Source organism: Xenopus laevis, chromosome 9_10L (assembly GCF_017654675.1).
Source record: "Xenopus laevis strain J_2021 chromosome 9_10L, Xenopus_laevis_v10.1, whole genome shotgun sequence".
Lineage (NCBI taxonomy): Eukaryota > Metazoa > Chordata > Amphibia > Anura > Pipidae > Xenopus > Xenopus laevis.
This window is the reverse complement of record NC_054387.1, coordinates 8,423,151-8,449,821: the sequence shown is the minus strand read 5'-3', so window position 1 is coordinate 8,449,821 and position 26,671 is coordinate 8,423,151. Positions and strand designations below refer to the sequence as shown.

Genomic DNA, 26,671 nt, shown 5'->3' with positions numbered 1-26,671 from the left:
TCCCCGAGTTAAAGGAGCGTTATATGGCTTTAATGCAGAGTCAAGACTTCAAATGTCCTGAAGCCTGAAAAACAAGAATTTGGGATATTTAGAAAGTTTTATTTTCATTTTTGTACAACCCCATTTATGGTTACGCCCCACCTGGAAAATCAGAACCACGTTCTGGAGGTACAAGAAATGGAAATTACACATACACTTTTCATAAACAACATTCTGCTGACTTTGGTATCCAGTTCATTAAATATCTATAATTCTTTTTTTCATGCTTTTGTATGGCTACGTTGAGAAGAAGACAAATAGGTTCTAGCCCTTAAAAAGACATAAACCTTTACTAACATTTGTGGGTTACATACATGTTCATGGACTACAACTGCCAGACATATTTTCAAGGGTACAAGTACTGTGGGAGCTGTAGTCCAGCAACATCATGGATTCTCTAAGCAACACTGCTCTCCAAGGGCATGTGACCCACTTAATTAGCATCCTCGAATAAAAATCTGTCCTGCTCTGTGGTCTGATGTTTGGCTTGGTTGCTGGAGACTTTGTATGGCCTTTAAGCTCAACAGGAGCAACAAGAGTTATGTCTAGTAGTGATAAATCCAAAAATAACTTGTTGTTATATACTTGTTGAGTAATTTTGAAAGGTTCCATCCTTCTTCAGCTAAAGAAGACACTCGGATGAGTAGTAGCACATTTCAATATCACTGTTTTGGTGATTCTCAACAAAAGCTGAGTTCAGTAGTTGAACTGTACTAGACAACTCAGATTAGTGCCCAAGTAGTAAGATGCCCTCTCCTCATTTTTCTATAATTGAAACTCAGATTAGTGGTTAGATATTTTCAAGATTAGAAGTCCAGCTCAACAGTTGAACTGAAGAAGCCACTTGGATAAGTGGCACAATGTTTTCAGGATTGCTCTCCTAAGGGTAAGTCCAAACTGGGCGTTTTGGGGAGATTTGGTCGCCTCGTCTGGTAGTCGCCTCTAAACACGCGTCGATTTGTTTTCCAAAGTCACCCGACTTCGGAAAACAAATCGCTGCGTGTGATTAGCGCCAACGTTTTTTCATTTTAGCCGGCGAAGAGTGAGGGAAGGTGTTTGGGGAGATTGACCAAATCCCTAAAGGTCCACATAACAATTGGAACCACTTGGGTGTGTGGTGAAATAGTTTTGGGATTACTCAAGAAGACCAGGTCAATATAAGTTCAGGTCAACAGTTGAACTGAACTGGAGCCACTTGGATGAGTGGTGGAATATTTTCAAGATGACCCACCAAGTCCAGCTCAACAGTTGAACAGAAGAAGCCACTCAGATGAGTGTTAAAATGTTTTCAAGATTACTCAACAAAGGACAAAACGTCAGTTTCACAGTTGGAACCACATGGGTGAGTGGCGGAATATTTTTTCGATTACTCAAGAAGACCAGCTCAACAGGTGGACTGAAGACACCACTTGAAAGGGTGGTGAAGATGATTCCATTTGCATTAGACTTATCGCTACTAAATACTGTAAAACATGACCTGGTTGATTGAACAATTTCATAGACTTAAAGAGCAATGGCAGCCTGACTATGGAGTGATCGTAGTGTATATTTCAGCTGGATAATGGCTCAAGGAAGAAGTTCCCTGTTTGTCCAATACAGTAGTTTCCTAGTCATGGGTTGCCATTGGAATTACATTTCGTGAACTTTAATGTATCTCAGTGTATAGTATAATTAAATTCTGTATAGGTAGGTTATGGATAAACAAAATATATCTACTCAACAGGGAGAACAACTGGAATGCATTCCAGTAGATTCTGTATGAATAATTTAGGTCCACTGATTTTTTTAAAGACTGTTTTAGCTTGCATAATATGCTGTTACCATTTGCTCTTTTACCAGTGCAATGGCTCAAGAATAAACTTTTCTCATCCATTACTAACTTTGTTCAGAGCATTTTAAATGCTTCACAAATCCGCAGAGACAGAGTGATTTCCCATTAATGGGAGAAAATAGACAGTAAATTGCAATTAGAGGCACAAATTAAGGTAGTGCTTTCTTTAAAGTGCTATGCTTTTGTAGCTGCTTTAGCTTGACTGTGCAAAAGAAATAGTGTTTATTAAATTGTAATAAATGACTGTGTACAGATTCTTTTTAGGGGAAGGGTATTAGTATAATTGAAGCCATAGGGCATCACATAGTGGTAGAAAGAATGCTGTAAAGCTCAAAAACACACACATTCTAGATTGTGCAGGCAGTGTAATCTGCAGATCTTTCTGGGAAGGGAGTGTGGCTGTGGAATAACAAGTATAGTAGGGAGAGATGGTGTCTATAGTAACAGTGGATAATAGTCTCTGGGAAGGGAGTGTGACTGTGGGATAGCAGGTATAGTAGGGAGAGATGGTGCCTATAGTAACAGTGGGATAATAGTCTCTGGGAAGGGAGTGTGACTGTGGGATAACAGGTATAGTAGGGAGAGATGGTGCCTATAGTAACAGTGGATAATAGTCTCTGGGAAGGGAGTGTGACTGTGGGATAGCAGGTATAGTAGGGAGAGATGGTGCCTATAGTAACAGTGGGATAATAGTCTCTGGGAAGGGAGTGTGACTGTGGGATAGCAGGTATAGTAGGGAGAGATGGTGTCTATAGTAACAGTGGGATAATAGTCTCTGGGAAGGGAGTGTGACTGTGGGATAGCAGTTATAGTAGGGAGAGATGGTGCCTATAGTAACAGTGGGATAATAGTCTCTGGGAAGGGAGTGTGACTGTGGGATAGCAGGTATAGTAGGGAGAGATGGTGCCTATAGTAACAGTGGATAATAGTCTCTGGGAAGGGAGTGTGACTGTGGGATAGCAGGTATAGTAGGGAGAGATGGTGCCTATAGTAACAGTGGATAATAGTCTCTGGGAAGGGAGTGTGACTGTGGGATAGCAGGTATAGTAGGGAGAGATGGTGCCTATAGTAACAGTGAATAATAGTCTCTGGGAAGGGAGTGTGACTGTAGGATAGCAGGTATAGTAGGGAGAGATGGTGCCTATAGTAGCAGTGATGATATTAGCCTTATGGGTAGAGACTTTTACTATGGTATAGCAGGTATGATGAGATGTTGCCTCTTCTTACTTAAATATCAGTGCCACACCAACCCAAAAGACAGCCCTGTCTGTGAAGTAAAATATGCAATTGTAAATTATTTACAGCAGTTATAATTCATGTGTCTAAGTAGAAAAAGATAAGGGCTAGATTTACAAACAGGTGAATAACTTGCCGAGCCAAATCTTCCACCTTTTTTCTATGGGTTTTCATGCCTGATTGGGAAAATGCTCCCATGACTAATAATTCTCAATGTAATTTTTATTTTTTGATATTCTTTAAGGCATTGAGATTTGTCTTGGCCTAAAAATTTGCCTCGTTAATTAGGCATTTTCTTTACACCAGGTCAAGCAATGTGCCCGAGAACAACATTCGTAGTAAATATCATGTCCTGCATGAAAATATTACCAAAAAAAAGGCAGGAAAACTTGTCTAGGTGAATTTTCCATCTGTTAGAATGATGTAGTGTTAATGTCCCAACCTCCCCCGATAATATTCTTTCAAAATTGAGCAGGATCATTTGATGTATAATTTGTTTCCATAATACAGATCAACTGGTGCAACTCACCTTGACTATGTTTCAGTAAATTACAAATAAATACAAAAAAATAAAGAAATAGATAAACACAGTTCTATTCTTGTCCCTGTTTTTTTTCTTCTTATTCTTCTTTAGTATTGTGTGACCAGGGATGAAACCAAAAAGTCATTAAACGTATTTCTTATCCCAGCTATCCACAATGACCTGAATATTCCTGTTTTGTTTCCTCTTTACCTTCGTCATAAAATGAAAGTTGTATAAATAAAAAAAGCAGGTTCCTCTTACATAAGGGGGTATTTGGTCACAATGGCTTTCAAGAGAGAGAGAGAGTGTTCATTAAAGGAGATCAAATAATAGCAATTTTTGTTTCTACCAAAGTGGTGGCTGACATCTCTAGCATGGTTTAGAAAACATCCTCAAAGAGAAGAATTGTTCATTGTCCGCCTCTCAACGCCTTCCCTCTAACTAAAGGGAGAGGATGCTAGTTCTGGTTCATGTTTATGCCATGCAGAAGCTCTGTGTGCATGAGTGAACAGTTCTCACAATGTTTATTGTCTTTTAGATCAGATGCTGGGATCATGTTTATTTGAATGTCCACCACCGGGCAGCACATGGACTTCTGGTGAAATGTGGTTGTCCATCTTGACTGTCTCCAGATTGCCCTGACCTCTTCCAGTCATACCTTCTGTTGAGTAAATGCAGTTTTGACCTACATACCTTGATGAACTCAAGAAAGGAGCGCTCTCTAAGTGGTTCTTGTCCCCTCTATGGACATTATCTCTCTGCATTCGATGGCCGCTATTCGTTATGTTATATTTTGGGCTCATGGTTCCTAGCAATTCTTTGGAAGGACTGGAATCCAATCCATCCAGCAGTTGTCCCTCATCATCAGTGTCAGCGTCTATGTATTTATGTACATTAGCATCATGAAAAGTAAAAGCTATTGCCATGTGTTTCTCAGGAGATTTGGAGGGTGTCCTTGCACTAGCTGTGGTGTACAGTGAAGTTTCTGGACTTCGTATGGAATGTTCAGAAATGAAAGAGGTGTCTAGCTTAGATGGGCCTTCCTGTCTATGTGATGTGGGGCTTAATACATTTGGTGCAGGTAGCAGTGTGCTATTATCTCCTTCTAAAAAGTTGACTTTAAATGACCTCAACATTAAAGGGTTTTTGACCTTCATTAAAGTTTTTGGACTTTCCAAAATATATGTAGAATGACGGTTTAAATCAGTTTTGGGGTGAATTTCTGTAAAACTCTCTCTGCTAACATCTGAGGATAATGGTCTATCACGACTTTCTTTATACCCATGAGAAGTGTTCTGCCCTGGATTTATATTCATCTTGTATGGAAGAATGGCAAGGGGACTATGTGAGTACCTACCGGACTCTGGGAATTCAGCTGTACAGCTTATGAAACTGTCTATGCTTGACATGCTTCTCATATCAATAACTCCCTCTCGGTGAGTTGCTAACATTGGTACTCTAGGACCAGGAATTGCTTCCATCTCTAGCTCCTCTGCTGGTTTGCTAGGCTGATTTAAATCTGTTGCGTTAAGTATTGGCTGAGACTGTGTTTTTGCCATTTTGTTGTAAATGTCCTCTAACTGCTGGACATTGAGGTGTTGAGGACTTGAGCTGGATCGAGTCTTCTCTGGAGATGCTTGCTCTTTTGCATCAAAAGATTTATTAGAACTTGTCTCTGACAAGGTCCTCTTTGTCCATTTCCATCTGCTAGGTGATAAGTGATTATCTTGGACTTTATCTTTCCTTCCTGAGGTTTCATCTGTCTTTTCCACAACCACATCCATAAGTTCTACACTACGAGCAAAGGCATCTTTCATATTCATGGAAACAATGCTACCATTTCGTTTGGCTCTTTCCAATGCCTCCCTACGCTTGACGGCTTTCTCCTGCCTCTTCTGTTCTTTGTAGAACTCTGAAAAATTGTTGACTATAATAGGGATTGGAAGAGCTATTACCAGAACCCCCGCAATACAACATAAACCTCCCACTATTTTACCCAGAAGCGTCTTAGGGTAGATGTCACCATAGCCAACCGTTGTCATTGTGATCGTGGCCCACCAAAATGAGGCTGGTATGCTTTTAAACTTTGTATCGTCCTCATCCTTCTCGGCAAAAAACACTAAGCTGGAAAATATCATGATACCCATTGCCAAAAACAAAATGAGCAACCCGAGTTCATTGTAGCTCCTTCTCAAGGTGAAACCCAAGGACTGAAGACCGGTAGAGTGCCTGGCCAGTTTAAGAATTCGAAGTATTCTCATGATTCGGAATATCTGCACCACCCGGCGGACATTTTGGAATTGAAGTACACTTTTGTTTGATTCCGTGAGGAATATTGTGACATAATACGGTAAGATCGCTAGCAAGTCAATGACATTTAGTGGTCCCTTAAAAAACTTCCACTTATTTGGTGAAGACAAAAATCTCAAGAGGTATTCCATTGTGAACCATGCAATACAAACAGCTTCCACATGTGCCAGCTGAGGATTGTCTGTGGTTTGTCCAAATTCATCTATACCTTGTAGATCTGGAAGTGTGTTTAGTGACAAGGCAATTGTAGATAATATAATGAAGAGGATGGATATAATTGCCAAGATCTGAAAAGAAAAGAGAACCGTGTAAGCCATTTAAAGTGTCAACATAAAGTATTAAAACAAAACAATCAGTTTATGTTAAGAACTGCCCAAATTTGTTATCAACATTAGTGTTTTCTAACTAAACCAGTGATCTCACTGTCCTCAGTGACCTCATTGGAGGAGTTCTCATTGGAAGATCTTCTTGAATGAAGTGGGCCATTGGCCCTGGACAGCTGGGGAAAAGTTTTATTAATCCACATTTCAATACTAGGATCTACACTATACTGTTCTATACTATACCGTTCCTATGCGCCCCCCTAGGTTGCCCAAATTCATTACCAACATAAGTGTTTTCTAACTTAAGAGACAGACAGACCAGTGACCTCATTAGAACTATGTTAGGCTGTTCTTTCCAATACTATTGAATGACGATTTATTGTAGGTGGCCAATCCTACATGTGAACAAAAAACTAGGACTTGGGTTAAACAGACTAGGATGGAGTCTCATTGGAGGATACTCTTGAATTTAGTAGACCGCTAGCCCTGGACAGCTGGGGAAAAGTTTTATCAATCAACATTGCCATAATAGGATCTACACTTTCCATAAAACTGTTCTAATGCGCCCCGTAGGTTTCTTAAATAGATGACTAAAACTTAATTACAGATGCAAAAGTATTCACCAATGAGAATCATTCTTACAAGCACTGCAACAGCCAAAACACAAGGAGATTACTGTGCTATTCTACATCCATTGGGCCACCGAGCCTGGAGATCTGGAGGACAATTTTATTGGGCAAGGTTTGTAGTAAAGGACAACTGTGTTCTGGGATTTGTAGTCAAGATATGCCTGATCATCAGTGTTTCCGTTTTTTTTGGCTACCATTCCCAGCCTGTTTAAATCCTTCATTCGTTTGTTCACGCTAGCATTGGTACTTATCTCTGTTTTATTGCTAACGTGGCCTTTTTTCTTTGGTCATCGTGGGTGATTTTCTTTGACCTTAAAGCCACAATGTCCCTTGCAACAAGTGTTAAGAAGAAAGATCACTCTAATCTGCTTATGGCTGCACTGGCGTCATCGACTCTATATTCTTCTTCCCATTAGAACAGCACTGAGGGATAACCTAGACTTTTCTGGCCAGCCAAATACATCAGCAGTTGACTCAGCCCATAGGAACAGATAATCTATATATAAACACTCTTGCACCCAGTCTGTACTAGGGTGGCAACAGAAGCACACTAATCCACTTCCCGACCACGTATCATGGGAATTGTAGTTCTGCAAACAGCCAGGTAATGAATGTGCCTCTGCCTTGGGAATTATGGAAATTGTAACAGAAAAAGAAAAACCTCCAGTTTGTGTCATTTACAGAATGAAAGAGTGAGGGGTGTTTGATCAGAGCGCCTATTATATCAGTTGCCTTTCAAGTTCCCAGGTGTTCCCTCTGATAAAGACTTTAATGGAACTGATTCCCAAGAGTCTCCTCTCTCTATCTCTCTCTGATAGGCCTCACATGAGGTTTTATTACAATATATATGCCCTATTTTAATTCTAGACGAGGCTTCCTTATGGGTATTCAGTCATTTTGCTCATAAGCAAATGGCTTAAAGGAAAACAAATAGGGTTGTCACTACTGTTCTTGTCTATGGAGAATAACCCTGAAGAGCAAGACCACAAAAATCTCAAACTGTAGTAGGGGAAACAATATGGCAGTTGAAATATAGAGATTATTGCTAAGTAGCACTGCTTTACTTGGCAGACACATGCAATCACTGTGTTCCCGGGATGATAACAATGACTTCCCACCTCCTGAGGTTGAGGCTTGCGCACCATTAATATTTATAGGCAATTAGGCAGTTTGGAAATACTTTAGCCATCGAATGGAGCTCTGGCATCATTGAACTACTATACATTGCTGTGCACCATGGGGTTCAATGCAATGGAAATGTCTTTGTCAGCACCAAACCCCGCCCCTAGCCACGGGGAAGAGAGCAGTCCAGAAATGCAGACTATATTCCCTTAATTTTAGAATGGGACATCTCCTAATGGCTTAAGGGGAGGAACTGCATTGTCTTTCTTATTCTAGAAAAGTGTTGCAATGCAAAACACTATGCACCCTGTCCCACACCCAGCATTGTTATATTAGAAACTCCTTGTCCAATGACTCCATAAAGCTACGGATGGTTAGAGGTAAGGGTAGTCAATTACCCTGCAGAGATTCAACTGCTGCTCCTTTAGATGATACTCCCAGATTGGGGCCTGGTTCTCCTGAAATCCCATCCACTTTGCAGTGATTCCACCTTCATTGGGTCTATTATACCAGATCAGAGTCACCATTAATGGAGGAGAGGTGGGAGCCCAGTTATGGCATTGGAAAGACTTGATGGTTCTCAATAGCAGGAGGAGAGACTTCTGGAAACGGGGATGTTCTGGAAGGGCCTCTAAAATTGATACCAGTGGTGCGTTCCCATTTAGGAAAAAAAAGATATTCTACCCATTTGATCCATCATTGCAATAAAGGTACGGCAGTGTAGACAGTTCATCTTCTGGACAGTGATAAAATGGAATCAATAAATAAAAGTAGAGCGCGCAGCTAATGATGCGGCCCATACAGTCTGACAGAGTCTCATCCCGACGCTCCCATCAAAGCCTATGAGCTTCTAAAGTGGGGCAGATGCACGGCGTGATGCACACTGCGGGAATAAAGTATTCATAAATCTTGTCAATTCCAGGCTACGCGTCTCCGAGGATGGGCCCCTCCCGACCGTCCAGTCTCATCACGGGCATTCATCTCCGAACGTTGCATTTCACTGGTATTCGGGATATACACAGCGGGATTCCCTAGGTATCAAGTGTTATTTCTACACATATTAATAACAATAAAAGATGGTTCTTCTGCAAGTCTTATTTTCCCTCTACTCTTTTACAGGGCTATAGACTATATAAATAATTACAGGATAAGAATTGGACGACCGGGTTCATAGTAGGGTTGCCACCTTTTTTGTTTGGAGCACGTTGGGGGGCGGGCTGGTAACGTTGGGGGGGTGGTGACATAGAGGGCGGGATGGTGGCATAAGGGGCGGGACTGATGATGTGGCAATCAGCGATTGGCTGATCGCCATGTAATTCACTTCAATGTCCTGTCCAGATTTCCTAATTTGGGGCCTCCAAAGACCAGGCTGTCAAGGTGAAATCCGGACAGGTGGCAACCCTAGTTCATACAATAAAGGAACAATAAAACTTAATACAAGAACCCCTTTTAAACCTAAGCAGCATACGCAGTATAGCAGCACCCATGTGCTACACCCTCATACTGCACTGCCTATTTCAAACGTTTGAGGCTCAAGTTCCCTTTAATGCTTCACTTGCAGACAGAACTGGTGGAAGTGAATGAGGCAAGCCAATACTGAAGCCACACCCTCGTATTTTATCCACACCTACTTTTAAAGAAATCTGCATAATTTTAATAACTTTTTAGTGTCCTGCAGCACTTCATAACAGTGGCCCCAGCAATATATGTCACAGTGACCCCAGAAATATATATATATATATATATATATATATATATATATATATATATATATATATATATATATATTTATGTCACACTGCAATAATTACAGTAAACCCTACTTATAAACACCAACATGAAAATGTGTTATTTGCACTTGCTCTTACTCAGTCCGGTTCGAATGTCGAAGACCCTGGCACAGATCACGAGGGCCGTTCCCACAATTCCGTACAAATGGCCACTCTTCATATAAAGATGCCTCGTTAACTCGGCTTTGAAAAAGCCTAAATGTCTAATTAGGCTTCATGGTTCTCCAAAGTTCATTTCCCTGCTGGGTAGAGGACAGTTAAGGATAAGTGTAATAGGATTGAAGTTGCTATATAGAGACACGTAAGCCAGGAAGTACTCGCGCTCGGGATACGGACGCAATATCTTTCCATATACAATCACCTGAACGGCAAATGTATCCCTGCTCTTGTAGCACTATCATTATTATCAGCTTGTATATATAAAGTGCCAACATATTCAGTAGCCCTGTACAACATATAATATTTTGGATATGGTTTTGGATATGTATTACGATTTATTACAGGACAATAAAACCCAAAATTACAGCGGAGGAGGCTGCCAAGTAGTTAGCACCCAACTCAGTATATATAATTGGCATATACAAATGAACATTCTAATTTCTCGGGCTACAACAGGGTTCCTCCCAACTCCAACACCAACACATAAATGAGTGGTGCCAACATAATTATTACTGTTATTACACTATATTTATATAGCTCCAGGATATTCAGCAGCACTAGATGTATGCATTATTCCTATCACTCCCTGCCCCATTGGAGCTTGCAATCTAATTATTTTATAAACTGGCTCCAAGGTTATAAGAGGAAACGGTGCTATAGATCAAGATATTCCATTATTATGCACATACATTTATTTTGCTTTGCTGCATGTCTTGCTATTGTCATTCTTCTACTCCCAGGAACCTTTTCCAAAATGGAATTCCAGTGATGCATAGAACGTTCCTGAAGTCACAGAAGGCCTGCATTACCCTGACATACCTACTGGAGGTCAGTCCTTGTACCACTCAAGTGTCTCTGGAGACATATGTTACTGTCTCATTTCCATGTATCAAACATTTCCCTCTGGCATTCAGCTTTTCCACTTCTAATTGATTTAAGTCTGGCGCATTTCAAGTTCTCTACCAAAAGTCATCTTGCAAGGTATACTGTATTTGCTTCCCAGAGGCTTCTACGGGCACTGTCTAATCTTACCACTGTTACTATAGGCACCATTTCTCCCTACTATACCTGCTATCCCACAGTCACACTCCCTTCCCAGAGACTATTATCCCACTGTTACTATAGGCACCATCTCTCCCTACTATACCTGCTATCCCACAGTTACACTCCTTTCCCAGAGACTATTATATACTGTTACTATAGACACCATCTCTCCCTACTATACCTGCTATCCCACAGTCACACTCCCTTCCCAGAGACTATTATCCCACTGTTACTATAGGCACCATCTCTCCCTACTATACCTGCTATCCCACAGTCACACTCCCTTCCCAGAGACTATTATCCACTGTTACTATAGACACCATCTCTCCCTACTATACCTGCTATCCCACAGTCACACTCCCTTCCCAGAGGACTATTATCCACTGTTACTATAGACACCATCTCTCCCTACTATACCTGCTATCCCACAGTCACACTCCCTTCCCAGAGACTATTATCCACTGTTACTATAGGCACCATCTCTCCCTACTATACCTGCTATCCCACAGTCACACTCCCTTCCCAGAGACTATTATCCACTGTTACTATAGACACCATCTCTCCCTACTATACCTGCTATCCCACAGTCACACTCCCTTCCCAGAGACTATTATCCACTGTTACTATAGGCACCATCTCTCCCTACTATACCTGCTATCCCACAGTCACACTCCCTTCCCAGAGACTATTATCCACTGTTACTATAGACACCATCTCTCCCTACTATACCTGCTATCCCACAGTCACACTCCCTTCCCAGAGACTATTATCCACTGTTACTATAGACACCATCTCTCCCTACTATACCTGCTATCCCACAGTCACACTCCCTTCCCAGAGACTATTATCCACTGTTACTATAGGCATCATCTCTCCCTACTATACCTGCTATCCCACAGTCACACTCCCTTCCCAGAGACTATTATCCACTGTTACTATAGGCACCATCTCTCCCTACTATACCTGCTATCCCACAGTCACACTCCCTTCCCAGAGACTATTATCCACTGTTACTATAGACACCATCTCTCCCTACTATACCTGCTATCCCACAGTCACACTCCCTTCCCAGAGACTATTATCCCACTGTTACTATAGGCACCATCTCGCCCTACTATACCTGATATCCCACAGTCACACTCCCTTCCCAGAGACTATTATCCCACTGTCGGAATGTTTAACTCAAGTTTCTTGTATGTTGCTTAGAAATAAAGTTGCTTTAATTATGTAAAAGAAAAGTGTAGTTTCCCCTTGTTTCCTTTTTTTGTTTGAGAATGTTATGTAACCAGGGATAAAATAGTAAAGAGGTAAAGACGGTGTGAATGGGGCTCTGATATGGTGGAAGCTGCAGGCTCAAAGGGGTGGGGCTGGAAAGTCACATGGGCAGGAAGCTGTTTGTTCAGGGAGGTCACATGGGCAGGAAGCTGTTTGCTCGGGGAGGTCAGGAGGAAGTGGGAGTGTCTCCTGGGGAGGAAGTTGCAGGAAAGACTTGCTTCAATGTGGGCTGGTGGCTGCACAACACAGTGGGATCAGCTGCTGCGTCCCCTCCCTTTTTATTGTGATTCCCCATAGCTGCACCCCGTGTTATGTTACTGGCCTGTTGAACTATAACCCTGTTATACACCACCAGTTGGAACACTCACACTGACTTTATCTCTAGCTGAACTGCCTGGAAGCTGTGGGTGAATCTTATAAAGGACTCTATGTAGAGAGACTTTACAGGGGAAGTTACCTCCATGCTTTGCTTGTGGCCTAAAGAGAACTAGTGGCCCATGTTTGTGAGACTGTTGCCTGGGGCCAGGTGCTGCCTAAAGGGACTAGACCATAAATCCAAACTGAGTCGCCCTCCTGTTCAGCAGTTGTTCCCTACTATAGGCATAAAGGGACGGCTTGCCATTAACGTTTAGTTGCCCGCCTGTGTGCTTCTTCTGTGCCCATAAACCCATCCCTTACTCCACAGCTGGGCTAGAACCAGGGCTGAGCCATGGATTTCAGTCTATGGGGTGAATAAAACTATACACTGTATCTCTATCATTAGGACAACAGAAAAATGTAAGGTTAGTCCCCTCTGGGGATTCTAAGAGATAATTCTCAGGTGAGAAAAGTCTCTTCAGGGATGTCATTGTTCCAGGTTATTATTAGGGCTTGATACAAGCAGCTTCGTAGCACTACAATATAATGTGCTCCTAAAGAACAAAGAATCCTCAGCTATTTAGAGAGGTGGAAACATTTACTGCATCTTCGGAACATTCCGTTACTTTTCCACCTTTGCCCGAATGAACGGGCAGGGTGGTGACGACCAGTGTCGGACTTGAAACCCAAGTAGGGTTGCCACCTTTTCTGGAAAAAAATACCGGCCTTCCTATATATTTATATTTTTTCCCTATTAATAACATTGGGATCAGCCATCATTTTTACCAGCCAGGCTGATAAATTACCGGCCAGGTCGCAACCCTAGACCTATGGGCCCAACGAAGGAGCTAACTTACAGGGCCCTGCTGCGGACCACCATTCACTCCCCTCACCCCCTGCTTGTTGCCAATGCCTCCTGACTAATTGCCACACACCCCTGCCTACTGTACACACACCTTTTGCTAAGGAACAGGTTTGTCTTTAGGGGCAAGTGTTGTTTTTATCAGTAAGACTATTGTTTTCAGACTCCATCATTTGTCAGTATAATGGGCTGTTAAACACAAAGGCTGACTGGGTGAGGGGCAGATAGCAGTGAGCTGCTTGGCATGTGAATGCCACATTGATTACTGAGCTTTGTGTGAGGTCAAGCTGCAAATGTAGATAAGATCCAAGCCTTTCATGTACCCCATAGTCAAAAAAGGGAATGTAACCACTGTTGCCTGGCAATATCTTACCCAAATACTACCAAAGCACTATAGCCCTACCTTATTCTGTAATAATACACAGAGTTAAGTATGCTGTGAGTGCAATGGGAGTATTACCAAGGGTTTATATTCCCTTTGAAGTTCCCCTTTAAGCGCAGAGACACACGGGCAGATTTGGGGAGATTAGTTGGCCGGCGACAAATTTCCTCTTCTTCAGGGCAACTAATCTCCCCAAACTGACTTCCCACCTGATAGAATGAAAATCGCCTGAGGGATGGCACTTGAAGCGCTTCGTTTTCCAAAGTCACACAAAGTTTCCCCGTAAGGCAACTTCAGGCAAATTCGGAAAAAAATAAAACGCTCCTGCCGGCGATCTTCATTCTAGCCAGCGGGAGGCAGTTCGGGGAGATTAGTCGCCTCGAAGAAGAGGAGATTTGTCGCCGGGCGACTAATCTCTCCCGAATCTGCCCATATGGCAAATTCACTAAGATTCGTAGTTGCTCCAGGCGCAACTTCGCCGCACTTCGTCACACTTCGCAAATTCACTAAAATCCGAAGTTGCGCACAGGGGTAGCGTAAGGTTGCGAAGTTGCGCTAGCATTGATTCGCTAAGCAAAGCGAAGTTACGCTAGCGATGGTTAATTTGCATACGGTGCCAAATTCAAATTTCAATGGAGGAATACGTAGAATCACTACACAAGCCTGGGAAACCTTCAAAACATGAAATAAATTTTTTTTTTGCCCTACACATGTGCCCACTGTATAGTTAAGTTGCCATGAGTCAGGATATGTAGGGGGGAAGGAGGGGAGCCCGAAAAAAAAATTTCAATGTTTTTCAGCCTATCACCCATAATATAGAAAAAACGCCAGCGTTTTTTGGGACTTAGAAAAAATCTGAACTTTTTTTTGAAGCAATCCCTATCTACTCTATTGCGCTTCGCCTGGTCTGAGGTGGCGAAGAAAGTCTAGCGTAAAAGGTAGCGTTCAGTACACTGCGCGCATTAGTGAATTTGCGTAGTTACGTCCGTAGCGAAAATTCGCCAGGCGTAAGGGTGCGAAGTAACACTAGCGAATTTACGCCAGCGTTCGTTAGTGAATTTGCGAAGTACGCTAGTGAATTGACGCTAGCGTTAGGCGCTTCGGCGCTTAGTGAATTTGCCCCCATGTGTCGCTGCCCTAAAACACAGTAATCTAAGCAACATGTACCATTGGTCTTCATTTTTTCTCCACTCGCTGTGAAACAGCTAACTATTGTCAGGGTCGGCGACCACAGCAACCAGGAGGAGGGATAATTATTATTACTTCTGCGATTTGTCTTTCTTTCAAACAAATCCCCGTTTCACAATTTGTGTTCTGGGGACCACACAACACATTAACAGGGAACAAGCCAACAAAAATCATATCAAAAGTTTTATGTTCTAGTTCTATGTATAAATTAAGGAAAAGGCAATATCTATACAAATACAACTGAATGAAAATCCTATGCTTTACTGTAGGTACAAGCTACTCCTCCCATCTTACAAAACAGTCTATTTTGCTCTATTACAAGGAAGGTAACTAACATCTATATGTTCTCATTTATTTTATTTCTTTTGACTTTCAAGTACAGTGTGACCTTGAGAATGCCTGCTGTGTCTTTGCCTCAATAGCAGCTATTTCCCAGGGAGCCCCGCTTTATCAGAAATCAGCCGCTCCTGTTCTGGGGGTAAAAAACTGTCACTCCTTTCCTTTTATTCCCAGTGTTTTCCTTCTCTATAGAGATAATGTCGCCTGATACAGATGTGACCCACTTGAGAGTTAGAGAGAAGCCCTTGGGAGTCAGATCCAGATTAGGAGCAGGAAGAGCGCAAGGTCGTAAATCACACTTTTTTATGAATTTTTACTCAACCGTCTTATTTCTTTTTGTAGCCCTTATTGCACTTTTTGGATTCTGTGCCTACTGGGTCAAAACAAGAATCTAGGGGGAGGATGTGTGGCCATTAGGCTCCTTCCTCTCCTGAAACCTGAACCTATTAAGGTGCACCCTGATGGTGGCAACATAATCCTATTGGGTTTATTTAATATTTAACATATTTTCAAGTATGGAGATCCAAATTAAGGAAAGATCCCGAATCTGAAAACCCCAGGTCCTGGCATTCTGTATAACCGGTCCCATACCTGTACTTAGATAACTAGGGGGTATAAATGGGGGTGTGACTTCATCTTGAATCTCCCTCCACGGCCCACTGGGGATTAAGTGAGTGCACTCCAGGCACAGAGAGCAAAGATCATTAAATAAAACCTTTGTGGGGGCTGAGTAAATCCAGAGCAGGATCTTAGGAACATTTCCTTGTGTGTAGAGTGGCCACAGATACTCATTTCACAGGCTAAAGTGTTGCTCTCAAGCCCCAACAAAACCAGAGGGAGACAGACACCCATTTAGCCATGCCTTGCAATTGCTTTGCCAAGAAATTTACAGTGAGTACAAATGGCTTTCTTGGAAGGATTAGAAAGAACATAAGAAGCAATGGCCCAAAGAGTAATCCCAGTCAGTAGATAAAAGTTTTATAGATGAACTAAAGTGAATGTGGTCATGTGAGAGATTAGTGGCTTCTTAGTAACAGACGTATAGTATAGTTCACAGGGGACCTGCATCTTTCTATTCCTCCTCTCCTCTCAGTCTTACAACCTGTTGGTAAGTCTCAGCCATAGGCCAGCAAGTTTAACTAACGGCTGCAGAACTTTAATTACTACAGGGGAACCTCTAGGCCAATCGTTAGAATTTAAAGCAGGGGGCACATTATCCCTTATAATACATGAGTGATACTCAGAGTTCCCTGTATAACTCAGCCTGCAGCCTTGTGCCTTTATATGGTCACAGAACCCCTCAGTGACTTCTAATATCCTTATCATTTACAGTAGGGGGTACATTATCCCTTATAATACATGAGTGATACTCAGAGTTCCCTGTATAACTCAGCCTGCAGCCTTGTGTCTTTATATGGTCACAGAACAACCCCTCAGTGACTTCTAATATCCTTATCATTTACAGTAGGGGGTACATTATCCCTTATAATACACGAGTGATACTCAGAGTTCCCTGTATTACTCAGCCTGCAGCCTTGTGCCTTTATATGGTCACAGAACAACCCCTCATTGACTTCTAATATCCTTATCATTTACAGTAGGGGGTCCATTTTCCCTTATAATACATGAGTGATACTCAGAGTTCCCTGTATAACTCAGCCTGCAGCCTTGTGCCTTTATATGGTCACAGAACAACCCCTCAGTGACTTCTAATATCCTTATCATTTACAGTAGGGGGTACATTATCCCTTATAATACATGAGTGATACTCAGAGTTCACTGTATAACTCAGCCTGCAGCCTTGTGCCTTTATATGGTCACAGAACAACCCCTCAGTGACTTCTAATATCCTTATCATTTACAGTAGGGGGTCCATTTTCCCTTATAATACATGAGTGATACTCAGAGTTCCCTGTATAACTCAGCCTTGTGCCTTTATATGGTCACAAAACCCCTCAGTAACTTCTAACAAAATATCCTTATCATTTACAGGAGGGGGTATATTATCCCTTTTTATACATGAGTGATTTACAGTGGGGGTAGATTATTCCCTTCATAAATAGGTACATAATCCCATATACGGTATGTATTTTTAGCGCAATGGGAGGAAACTGCAGAAGGGAATGAATTAAACACAGTCAGTGTAGTTACCAATTTTGGGAGACAATAAGGAAGTGATCACATCAACACAAAGGTAAACACCATTAGTATAATGCAATTACACACACTTCATCCATCACGCCGTCGTTAGGACAATTATTCAGAGCAAGATTGCCATTAGATAGCACATAAGCAGCAATGATTCAGCTGGCCGCTCGCTCCATGCACAGTCTGTACTGCTCTGATTGGCCGGCCACATTTCTAATAACTATCAGCCCTTAGGACACACAGCCAGTGCTAGAAAGCTCTAGATTTAATGTCAGACATAAAGGGAACATGTCCTGGATTGTTTCTCTTTTATTCTTTAGCTTTAAAAGTAGATCTAAACATTTGTTCAACTATACTTCCCCAAACCTCGCTCTACTACAACCCCCAGCACATTGGAGCGTGTAATCCCTTCTACTAAACATCTTCCATATTTCTAATAAATCAACTTTCATCTTCTAGGCGAATAATTTAAATATTGAAATAATAATAAGTAATTAGCACCATGCACGTAGTACAGTGGATTCATCAGAGTTTTACATTTCTGGCAATATAATGTATATACCGAGAATATACTGTACATATTCATTCTGCTTTATGAGATACATTTGAGTTTACTATACAAACCCTTTGTCCTTTAGAGAAATCTTCTCCATCACTATTTGTATTCACTATACTGTATCTAGTACCGGTTATTGGAATGAGGTATGATTGGAATAGTATTTTGAGTGGATGGGAGAAAGGTTTGGGCATTATGGATGCATTATGGATGCTTGAAGAAATATGGTGTATTTGGATAAAACAAGATAAGAAATTAACAAAAAAAAATCTAAATATATAGAAAAGGTGGCGACCTTAGTTGTAGATGTAGGGCAGGGAAAGGCTTGGAAATTCATTGTAGGGATGAAGGAAGAGATGGATAAGACTGGGACAAGAGAGAATTAGAGTGTGGGACATAAAGAGAAGATGGGAGATAAGTATTAGCACTAGAAATGGAGATAAAGGCAGATTTGTAGACTTGGATAAGAGAGGGACTCAAGGTTAGAAATGGGGTGGGAACAATGGGGTATATTTATCAAAGAGTGAAGTTAATAGTGAAGTTAATAGTGAAGTTCCGCCACTAGAGTGAAATTCCGCCACTTCCCATTCATTTCTATGGGGTTTTTAAAGGCGTATTTACCAAAGGGTGAAATTTCACTTTCACCCATTGATAAATACGCCTTTCAAAATCCCATAGAAATGAATGGAGAGCCTCGGAATTTCCCTCTAGTGGCGGAAATTCACTCTTTGATAAATTTACCCCCATGGGTGGGAAATAGTATGGGGATAAGAGGTCAAAAGGGAAAGCGTTAAGGCAGTGATCCCCAATCAGTGGCTCACAAGCAACATGTTGCTCCACAACCCCTTGGATCTTGCTCCCCAACCCCTTGGATCTTGCTCCCCAACCCCTTGGATGTTGCTCCCATTGTCCTCAAAGCAGGTGCTTATTTTTGAATTCGAGGCTTGAAGGCAAGTTTTGGTGGCATAAAAACCAGATGTACTGTCAATCAAATAGTCAATCACAGGCCTTATTTGGCACCCCAGGGACTTTTTTGCATGCCCCAACTCTTTTTATATTTGAATGTGGCTCATAAGTAAAAAAAAAGGTTTGGGGACCCCTGGATAAGGTGTCAAGATGTTGTGGGGGTAAAACATGGAGATGGGTTGAGGTGAGGAGATCAGGATGGGGATGAGTTTGGTGATGAAGTGGGAACGTGGGTGGAATTGGGGTGGGGAACTGAGGTTCAGATGAGTCGAGGATAAGACATGAAGATAAGGATGGGGTTATGAGGTTGCAGATGGAGACGGAACATGGGTAAGAGATGGACCAAAGGTAATGGGGTGATAAGTTGAGGATATGGGGTGGAGATTGGTAGGAGGGATAGAGATGTAGTAGGAACAAGGGTCAAAGATGGACAATGTGTGGTGACTGGTGGGATTTCGTTTAGGTTATTTAAAATTTGTGTTTATGTAAAAAATGTAAAAATCCATCAAAAGCAAATTAATTTCTGATTACTGTTTCTAAGAAGGGTTATATCCATTAGACACGGCTCCATTTCCAGCCCTGGGTTTTTTATACAACAAATCAGTTATGTGTGCATCATGTGCATGAGATGGGGGCATGTGCCGGAGTTAATTAGAGATAATTGGGAATGAATATAGACAGAGGCCGTAATCCACAAGCTGAGTGTAGTCGCTGGTTGGCTTTTGTTTGACCTTGTGCAAGATTTTGTCCCCCTCCCTCTGGGCCATCAGTGTCTCACTCTTGCCATGCAGAAAAACAATGCGCGTAAATGGCCACAGCATGCCTGCCCAAAGCATGCCGCTTATTATTACCCGGGCTCCCATTATTCACTTTCTAACATGATGCCAAAAAAGCCCCACAATTAAAATTTTACATTTAGATTTTGTTAAATGGAACATTAAACTGACCACTTCTAAATTCTAGGGAGTTCATCATTTTTGGTTTTAGCCCATTGTCCAATCAACAACTAAATATTTGCCTGAAATAAGTCTAATTCCTCATTTGCATATTTCTAATTTGAAACAAAAAAAAAAGTTGGCGTTCAGCTGTTCTGCACTTTGGGGTTCAAGCACACGGGCAGATTCAGGGAGATTTAGTCGCCTGGCGACTTATCGCCTCTTCTGCGGGGCGACAATCTCCCCGAACTGCCTTCTCCCTGCTATAACGCCAATGCACTCGCGGCGCTTAGATTTCCGAATTCGGCAGAAGTTGCCTCACGAGAAAAATTCGGGCGACTTCGGAAAACAAAGTGCCGCGTGTGCTTTAGCGCAGGCGACCTTTCATTATAGCAGACGGGAAGACACGTGAAGGCAGTTTGGGGAGATTGACGCCCAGAAGAAGAGGCGATTAGTCGCCATGCGACTAAATCTCCCCGAATCTGCCCGTGTGTCACAAGCCTTAATGTCACATGACTATAAAGATGTGGATTCAGTTCAGTGGAATTGGCTTAATCCTGATCTTGTAGATTTGGTGGCAAACTCATTAAAATGCGAAAGAATTATCCAGTGAGAATCCCATCTAATCGGTGTAAGTCTGGCTCCATTTTTTTTTGCTCCTGCCACTTGAGATTGAATCTTTCACATCAGAAAATGACTAAATTGCAGTATCAGGTGGTCATATCAGGTAGCCAACATCTCTCCCTATGTATGATACTGACGACTGAGCATTTTCATTGGTGAATTGTTTTGCATATTTGATTAGGTAGTGTTTGCTCATCTACTTTAGAGAACTAAGGGACTCTGCGGGTTGTTTGAAGGGGTTAGAAAATAATGGAATATTTTTTCATCGGGCTAAATAATACTTCCGTATTCTGTCCCTTTAAAGCAAAAACAAAAAAAACCTTCAGAATAGTCTCCGCATGTTTAAGGAGCAGACGTCTCATGACAGGGATCGATGTAAAAATAAATGTGGGTTGGGAAAGTCAATCACCAGCCTGGAACTGGGCAGCGCCGGAAGATAATTGTGGCCTCTTCTAGTGACAGGCTGGGATGGTGGGAGGGCCCACTCCACATATACATATAATGTTCCCATCACATCCAGGTGCCGTCAGACAGGGACTGCTTTGTATCGTGGCACAGAGGTTTTATTGTTTCACTAGGTTTGTTTAAATTTTCAGCAAATATATTTCCCACTCACACTCATCCTCAATATTCTACCCAGTACAAGGAGGGGATATGTATAGACCCCATAGTTACATGTGATGGGACCAGACTCTCAGTGCTTTTAGTAATTATTATTATTACATTTTAGTAAGATGCAGCCCCATAAGTATGATCATGCCTATACTAAGCACAATTCAGCAGGAACAGTCCCCTAAGTTTGCTCATAGCCTGTACAGAGAGATCCCATAAAACTATGGCAGCATAGGTATTCCCCTGTACTAAGCACAATTCAGCAGGAACAGCCCCTAAGTTTGCTTATAGTCTGTACAGAGAGATCCCATAAAACTATGGCAGCATAGGTATTCCCCTGTACTAAGCACAATTCAGCAGGAACAGCCCCTAAATTTGCTCATAGTCTGTACAGAGAGATCCCATAAAACTATGGCAACATAGTTATTCCCCTGTACTAAGCGCAATTCAGCAGGAACAGTCCCTAAGTTTGCTCATAGTCTGTACAGAGAGATCCCATAAAACTATGGCAGCATAGGTATTCCCTGTACTAAGCACAATTCAGCAGGAACAGTCCCTAAGTTTGCTCATAGTCTGTACAGAGAGATCCCATAAAACTATGGCAGCATAGGTATTCCCCTGTACTAAGCACAATTCAGCAGGAACAGCCCCTAAATTTGCTCATAGTCTGTACAGAGAGATCCCATAAAACTATGGCAACATAGTTATTCCCCTGTACTAAGCGCAATTCAGCAGGAACAGTCCCTAAGTTTGCTCATAGTCTGTACAGAGAGATCCCATAAAACTATGGCAGCATAGGTATTCCCTGTACTAAGCACAATTCAGCAGGAACAGTCCCTAAGTTTGCTCATAGTCTGTACAGAGAGATACCATAAAACTATGGCAGCATAGGTATCCCCTGTACTAAGCACAATTCAGCAGGAACAGCTCCTAAGTTTGCTCATAGCCAGTACATAGAGATACCATAAAACTATGGCAGCATAGGTTTTCACCTGTACTAAGCACAATTCAGCAGGAACAGTCCCTAAGTTTGCTCATAGTCTGTACATAGAGATCCCATAAAACTATGGCAACATAGTTATTCCCCTGTACTAAGCACAATTCAGCAGGAACAGCCCCTAAGTTTGCTCATAGCCTGTACATAGAGATACCATAAAACTATGGCAGCATAGGTTTTCACCTGTACTAAGCACAATTGAGCAGGAAAAGCCCCTAAGTTTGCTCATAGTCTGTACAGAGAGATCCCATAAAACTATGGCAGCATAGGTATTCCCTGTACTAAGCACAATTCAGCAGGAACAGTCCCCTAAGTTTGCTCATAGTCTGTACAGAGAGATACCATAAAACTATGGCAGCATAGGTATTCCCCTGTACTAAGCACAATTCAGCAGGAACAGCCCCCTAAGTTTGCTCATAGCCTGTACAGAGAAACATGGTTTCATGGCAATGAAAGCCTGGTTAGTATAAGGACATACATTTATTTTACAATTAACACAACAAATTAGTTGGAGCCCGGAAGGCCAGTACATACAATGACCTGTTTAATCAGCGGCTGCCATACCCTTTATTGAAGGATAAAGCAGAAGAACAGGAGATATCTCTTCATTTGTGTATGAAAAATGTTTCTATTTTGAAGGTTTTACTATGTTCCAGGCCCACTGTATATCATATTTTCATTGCATTACTCCATATTAATTAGCCAAATCCTATCATGGAAGTAGCCAGTGACACTTGTGCTTCCTGCGATAAAGGCTCCGTGACATCTGGTTTAGATTTTACAAGCCTGTTTGTAGCAATGTCAGTAATTCCCCCCTGTCTCCTGCCATAATAAACATTCCCAGAAGCCCATACTAATAGGGAACCAGAAGGAGAGCTTACGAGGCTCAGATAAACGGGGGGTGAGGGGAATAATAATCACAGAATAAAACATCACAGCAAAGGGAAAGTAGACTTTATCTACTATTACAATTTAGTTTCACAATTATATACAGGCATTGGATCCGTTATCTGGAAACCCGTTATCGAGAAAGCTCAGAATTACGGAAAGGCCGTCTCCCATAGACTCCCTTTTATCCAAATAATTCAAATTTATTCTCTGTAATAATAAAACAGTCGCTTGTACTTGATCCCAACTAAGATATAATTAATCCTTATTGGAAGCAAAACCAGCCTATTGGGGTTATTTCATGTTTATATGATTTTCTAGTAGACTTAAGGTAGGAAGATCCAAATTACAGAAAGATCCATTATCCGGAAAACCCCAGGTCCTGAGCATTCTGGATAACAGGTCCCATATATATAAATGGAAGCAGCCGTATTGTCAGAGAGCATGATGAGTACTAGAGGCTTTTAGTATGATATAGAATGGCTAAGCAACTTTTCAATTGGTCTTCATTTTTTATTTTATAGTGTATGAATTATTTGTCTTTTTCTTCTGATTCTTTCCAGCTTTCAAATGGGGGGGCACTGACCGCATCTAAAAAACCCAAATGCTCGGCAGGACTACAAATGTATTGTTATAGCTCGTTTCTTTCTATTCAGCCCCTCTCCAATTCATATTCCAGTCTCTTATTTAAATAAGTGTGTGGTTGCTAGGGTTGTTTGGCCCCTAGCAACCAGACTGCTGAAATTGCAAACTGGAGAGCTGCTGAATAAAAAGCTAAATAACTAAGAAAACCACAAATAATGAAAACGAATTTCAAATTATCTCGGACTATCCCTCTCTGCATCATAATAAGGGGCAGATTTATAAAGGGTCGAATTTCGAATAAAAAAAACTTCGAAATTCAGGTGAATAGGCCGTTTTGGTTCAAATTCGAATCATACGAATCGAAGTAACAAGGTCGGGTTTTGATCAAATAGGTCAGTATTCGGCCGAATTCGAATCGTACGAATCGAAGGAATAGCGCATTCGATCGAATTCCAATCAAAGTTTTTCCCAAAAAAAACCTTAGCTTTTTCCACCAACTGACTCCAAATAGGTTCTAGGACAGTGATCCCCAGCCAGTAGCTCGTGAGTAACATGTTGCTCCCCAACTCCTTGGATGTTGCTCTCAGTGGCCTCAAAGCAGGAGCTTATTTTTGAATTCCAGGCTTGAAGGCAAGTTTTGGTTGTATAAAAACCAGGTGTACTGCCAAACTGAACCTCAATGTAGGTTGATAATCCACATAGGGGCTACTAAATGGCCAATCACAGCCCTTATTTGGCACCCTAAGAACATTTTTCATGCTTGTGTTGCTCCCCAACTTCTTTTGCTTCTGAATGTTGCTCACTGGTTCAAAAGGTTGGGGAGCCCTGTTCTAGGAGGTCCCCCATAGGCTTTTTTTTTTTTTTTGGCAGGTTTTAGATGGCGAATGGTTGAAGTCGAATTTTTAAAGAGACAGTGCACGATACATTTCGAATTTGGCCTATTCCCTAACCGAAGTACATAAAAAATAACTTGACGAATTTTTTTAATTCAAATTTTATCTTCGACCATATATAAATCTGCCCCCAGAAGTTCATTTAAAGGTGCACTACTCCTTTAATCAACACTGTACTGTAAAAGGGAAACAATATGGCAGCCGCATATATTTACGAATACAGAGAAGGAACAATAAACGCTCTAGAAACACATTTCCTATTGTGTAAATCACTGATAAAAGGTTATTCTTCCTGCTCCGGCGAATCGATCATATTCCCGTGCCAGCGACGTTATTTCATTATTTCTTCCCTATCTCTGCCAGACAAATAATGCCGTCGCTCCTCAGCGCTTTCATGTCTTTTTACAGAACTCAGCAAACCCCGGCAATGACTCGTTTCAAAGAGATCTGAAAACATTTGAATTATTAATCACAAATATTTAAAGAAAATCAGGGAATTTCATTTTTTTCTCTCTCTCTCTCTCTCTCTCTCTCTCTCTCTCTTGGCAAACTCGCTGTACAGAATTACAGGGCCAGGTTACAGTTCAGCTGAACCAGAAAAAAAAGGTTCTTTTAAAGGATCATTTACAACCGCAAGGGCAGTGAGCAAAGTGCAATTTAAAGCTCCAACCCCATGTTTTAACCCACAAGGCAGTGTTTACCCTATCATTTTAGTGTTGGTTTAAGGCCAGTACCCTAAGGGCAGAGACAGAAGAGAACATTCGGGGAGATTACTCGCCCGGTGGCAAATCGCCTCTTCTTCGGGCGACTAATCCCCCAGAACTGCCTCCCCATCGGCTAGAATCTAAATCGCCGGCGGGATGGCACTCGGAGCGCTTCGTTTTCCGAACTTTCCTCGTATGAAAACTTTGGGCGACTTCAGAAAACAAATTGCTCCTTGTGCCATCCCGCCGGCAATTTAGATTCTAGACAACGGGGAGGCCATTCGGGAAGCCTGAAGAAGACTAACCTCCCCGAATCTTCTTGTCTGTCTCTGCCCTAAAGGACTGGTTCACCTTTAAGTTAACTTTTAGTATGTTATAGAATGGCTAATTCTAAGCAACTTTTCAATTGGCCTTCAATTTTTTTTTTTGGTTATAGTTTTTGAGTTATTTGCCTTCTGATTCTTTCCAGCATCAAACGGGGGTCACTGACCCCATCTAACAAACAAATGCTCTGTAAGCCTAGTTATTGCTACTTTTTATTACTCACCTTTCTAGCCAGGCCTCTCCTAATCATATTCCAGTCTTTTATTTAAATGAATGCATGGTTGCTAGGGTAATATGGAACCTAGCAACCCGACTGCAGAAAATGCAAACTGGAGAGCTGCTGAATAAAAAGCTAAATAACTCAAAAACCACAAATAATAAAAAATGAAAACCAATTGCAAATTGTATCAGAATATCCCTCTCTACATCCTACTAACAGTTCATTTAAAGGTGAACAAACCCTTTAAATAAGTGCATTTGGATCAGGTGCATTTTCCCCTGGCAACTGAACACAAACCAGACTAATAAAAAATTTCCGGTATTTCGCATACGATTGACAGCCAGGAGCATGGACAGAGGAACCCAGACTGATGTGATCCAGTTTGGGTGGGGCAGGGTGTCCTTGAGGAGGGTTCATCAGTTAAAATCTCAGGGTGGAAGTCAAACCTAGAGAACATAAACTGTTTTGGAGTGGAGAACCCCTTTAAGTGACCCCATTGGGTCTGGAGTGGATCTTACAGGCAGCATTCTGGGTGACTGGGAGTTTAGGAATCCTTTACACAGGCATGAAACGCATTAGGCTTAGTAGTTGAACTATACCTTTTACAAGGCATTAGAACATAATTTTTGCTACTTGTCCCCAGTGATGATACAACCTTAGTTTTATTTATTGCTGACAGCCTTAGATTCTTGAATTAAATCTTGTGCCATTCACTGTACAGGTATAGAATCCGTTGTCTGGAAACCCATTATACAGAAAGCTCTAGATTACATAAAGGCCGTCTCCCAAAGACTTCAATTTATACGAATA

The 26,671-nt window shown here is 41.7% G+C and overlaps 1 protein-coding gene across 2 annotated transcripts in view; it reads right to left on the bottom strand.

The window, feature by feature from the left end:
- Positions 1 to 2,950: 2,950 nt before the first annotated feature.
- The window catches only part of LOC108700878 (potassium voltage-gated channel subfamily B member 1-like), a 104,685-nt gene continuing 80,964 nt past the window's right edge, over positions 2,951 to 26,671 (bottom strand). For both annotated transcript variants that reach the window (XM_041575816.1, XM_041575817.1), the window contains one exon: positions 2,951 to 6,226. In XM_041575816.1, the coding sequence (XP_041431750.1) occupies positions 4,169 to 6,226 (2,058 nt within the window). In that variant the 3' untranslated portion in view covers positions 2,951 to 4,168. The remainder of the gene's footprint in view (positions 6,227 to 26,671) is intronic.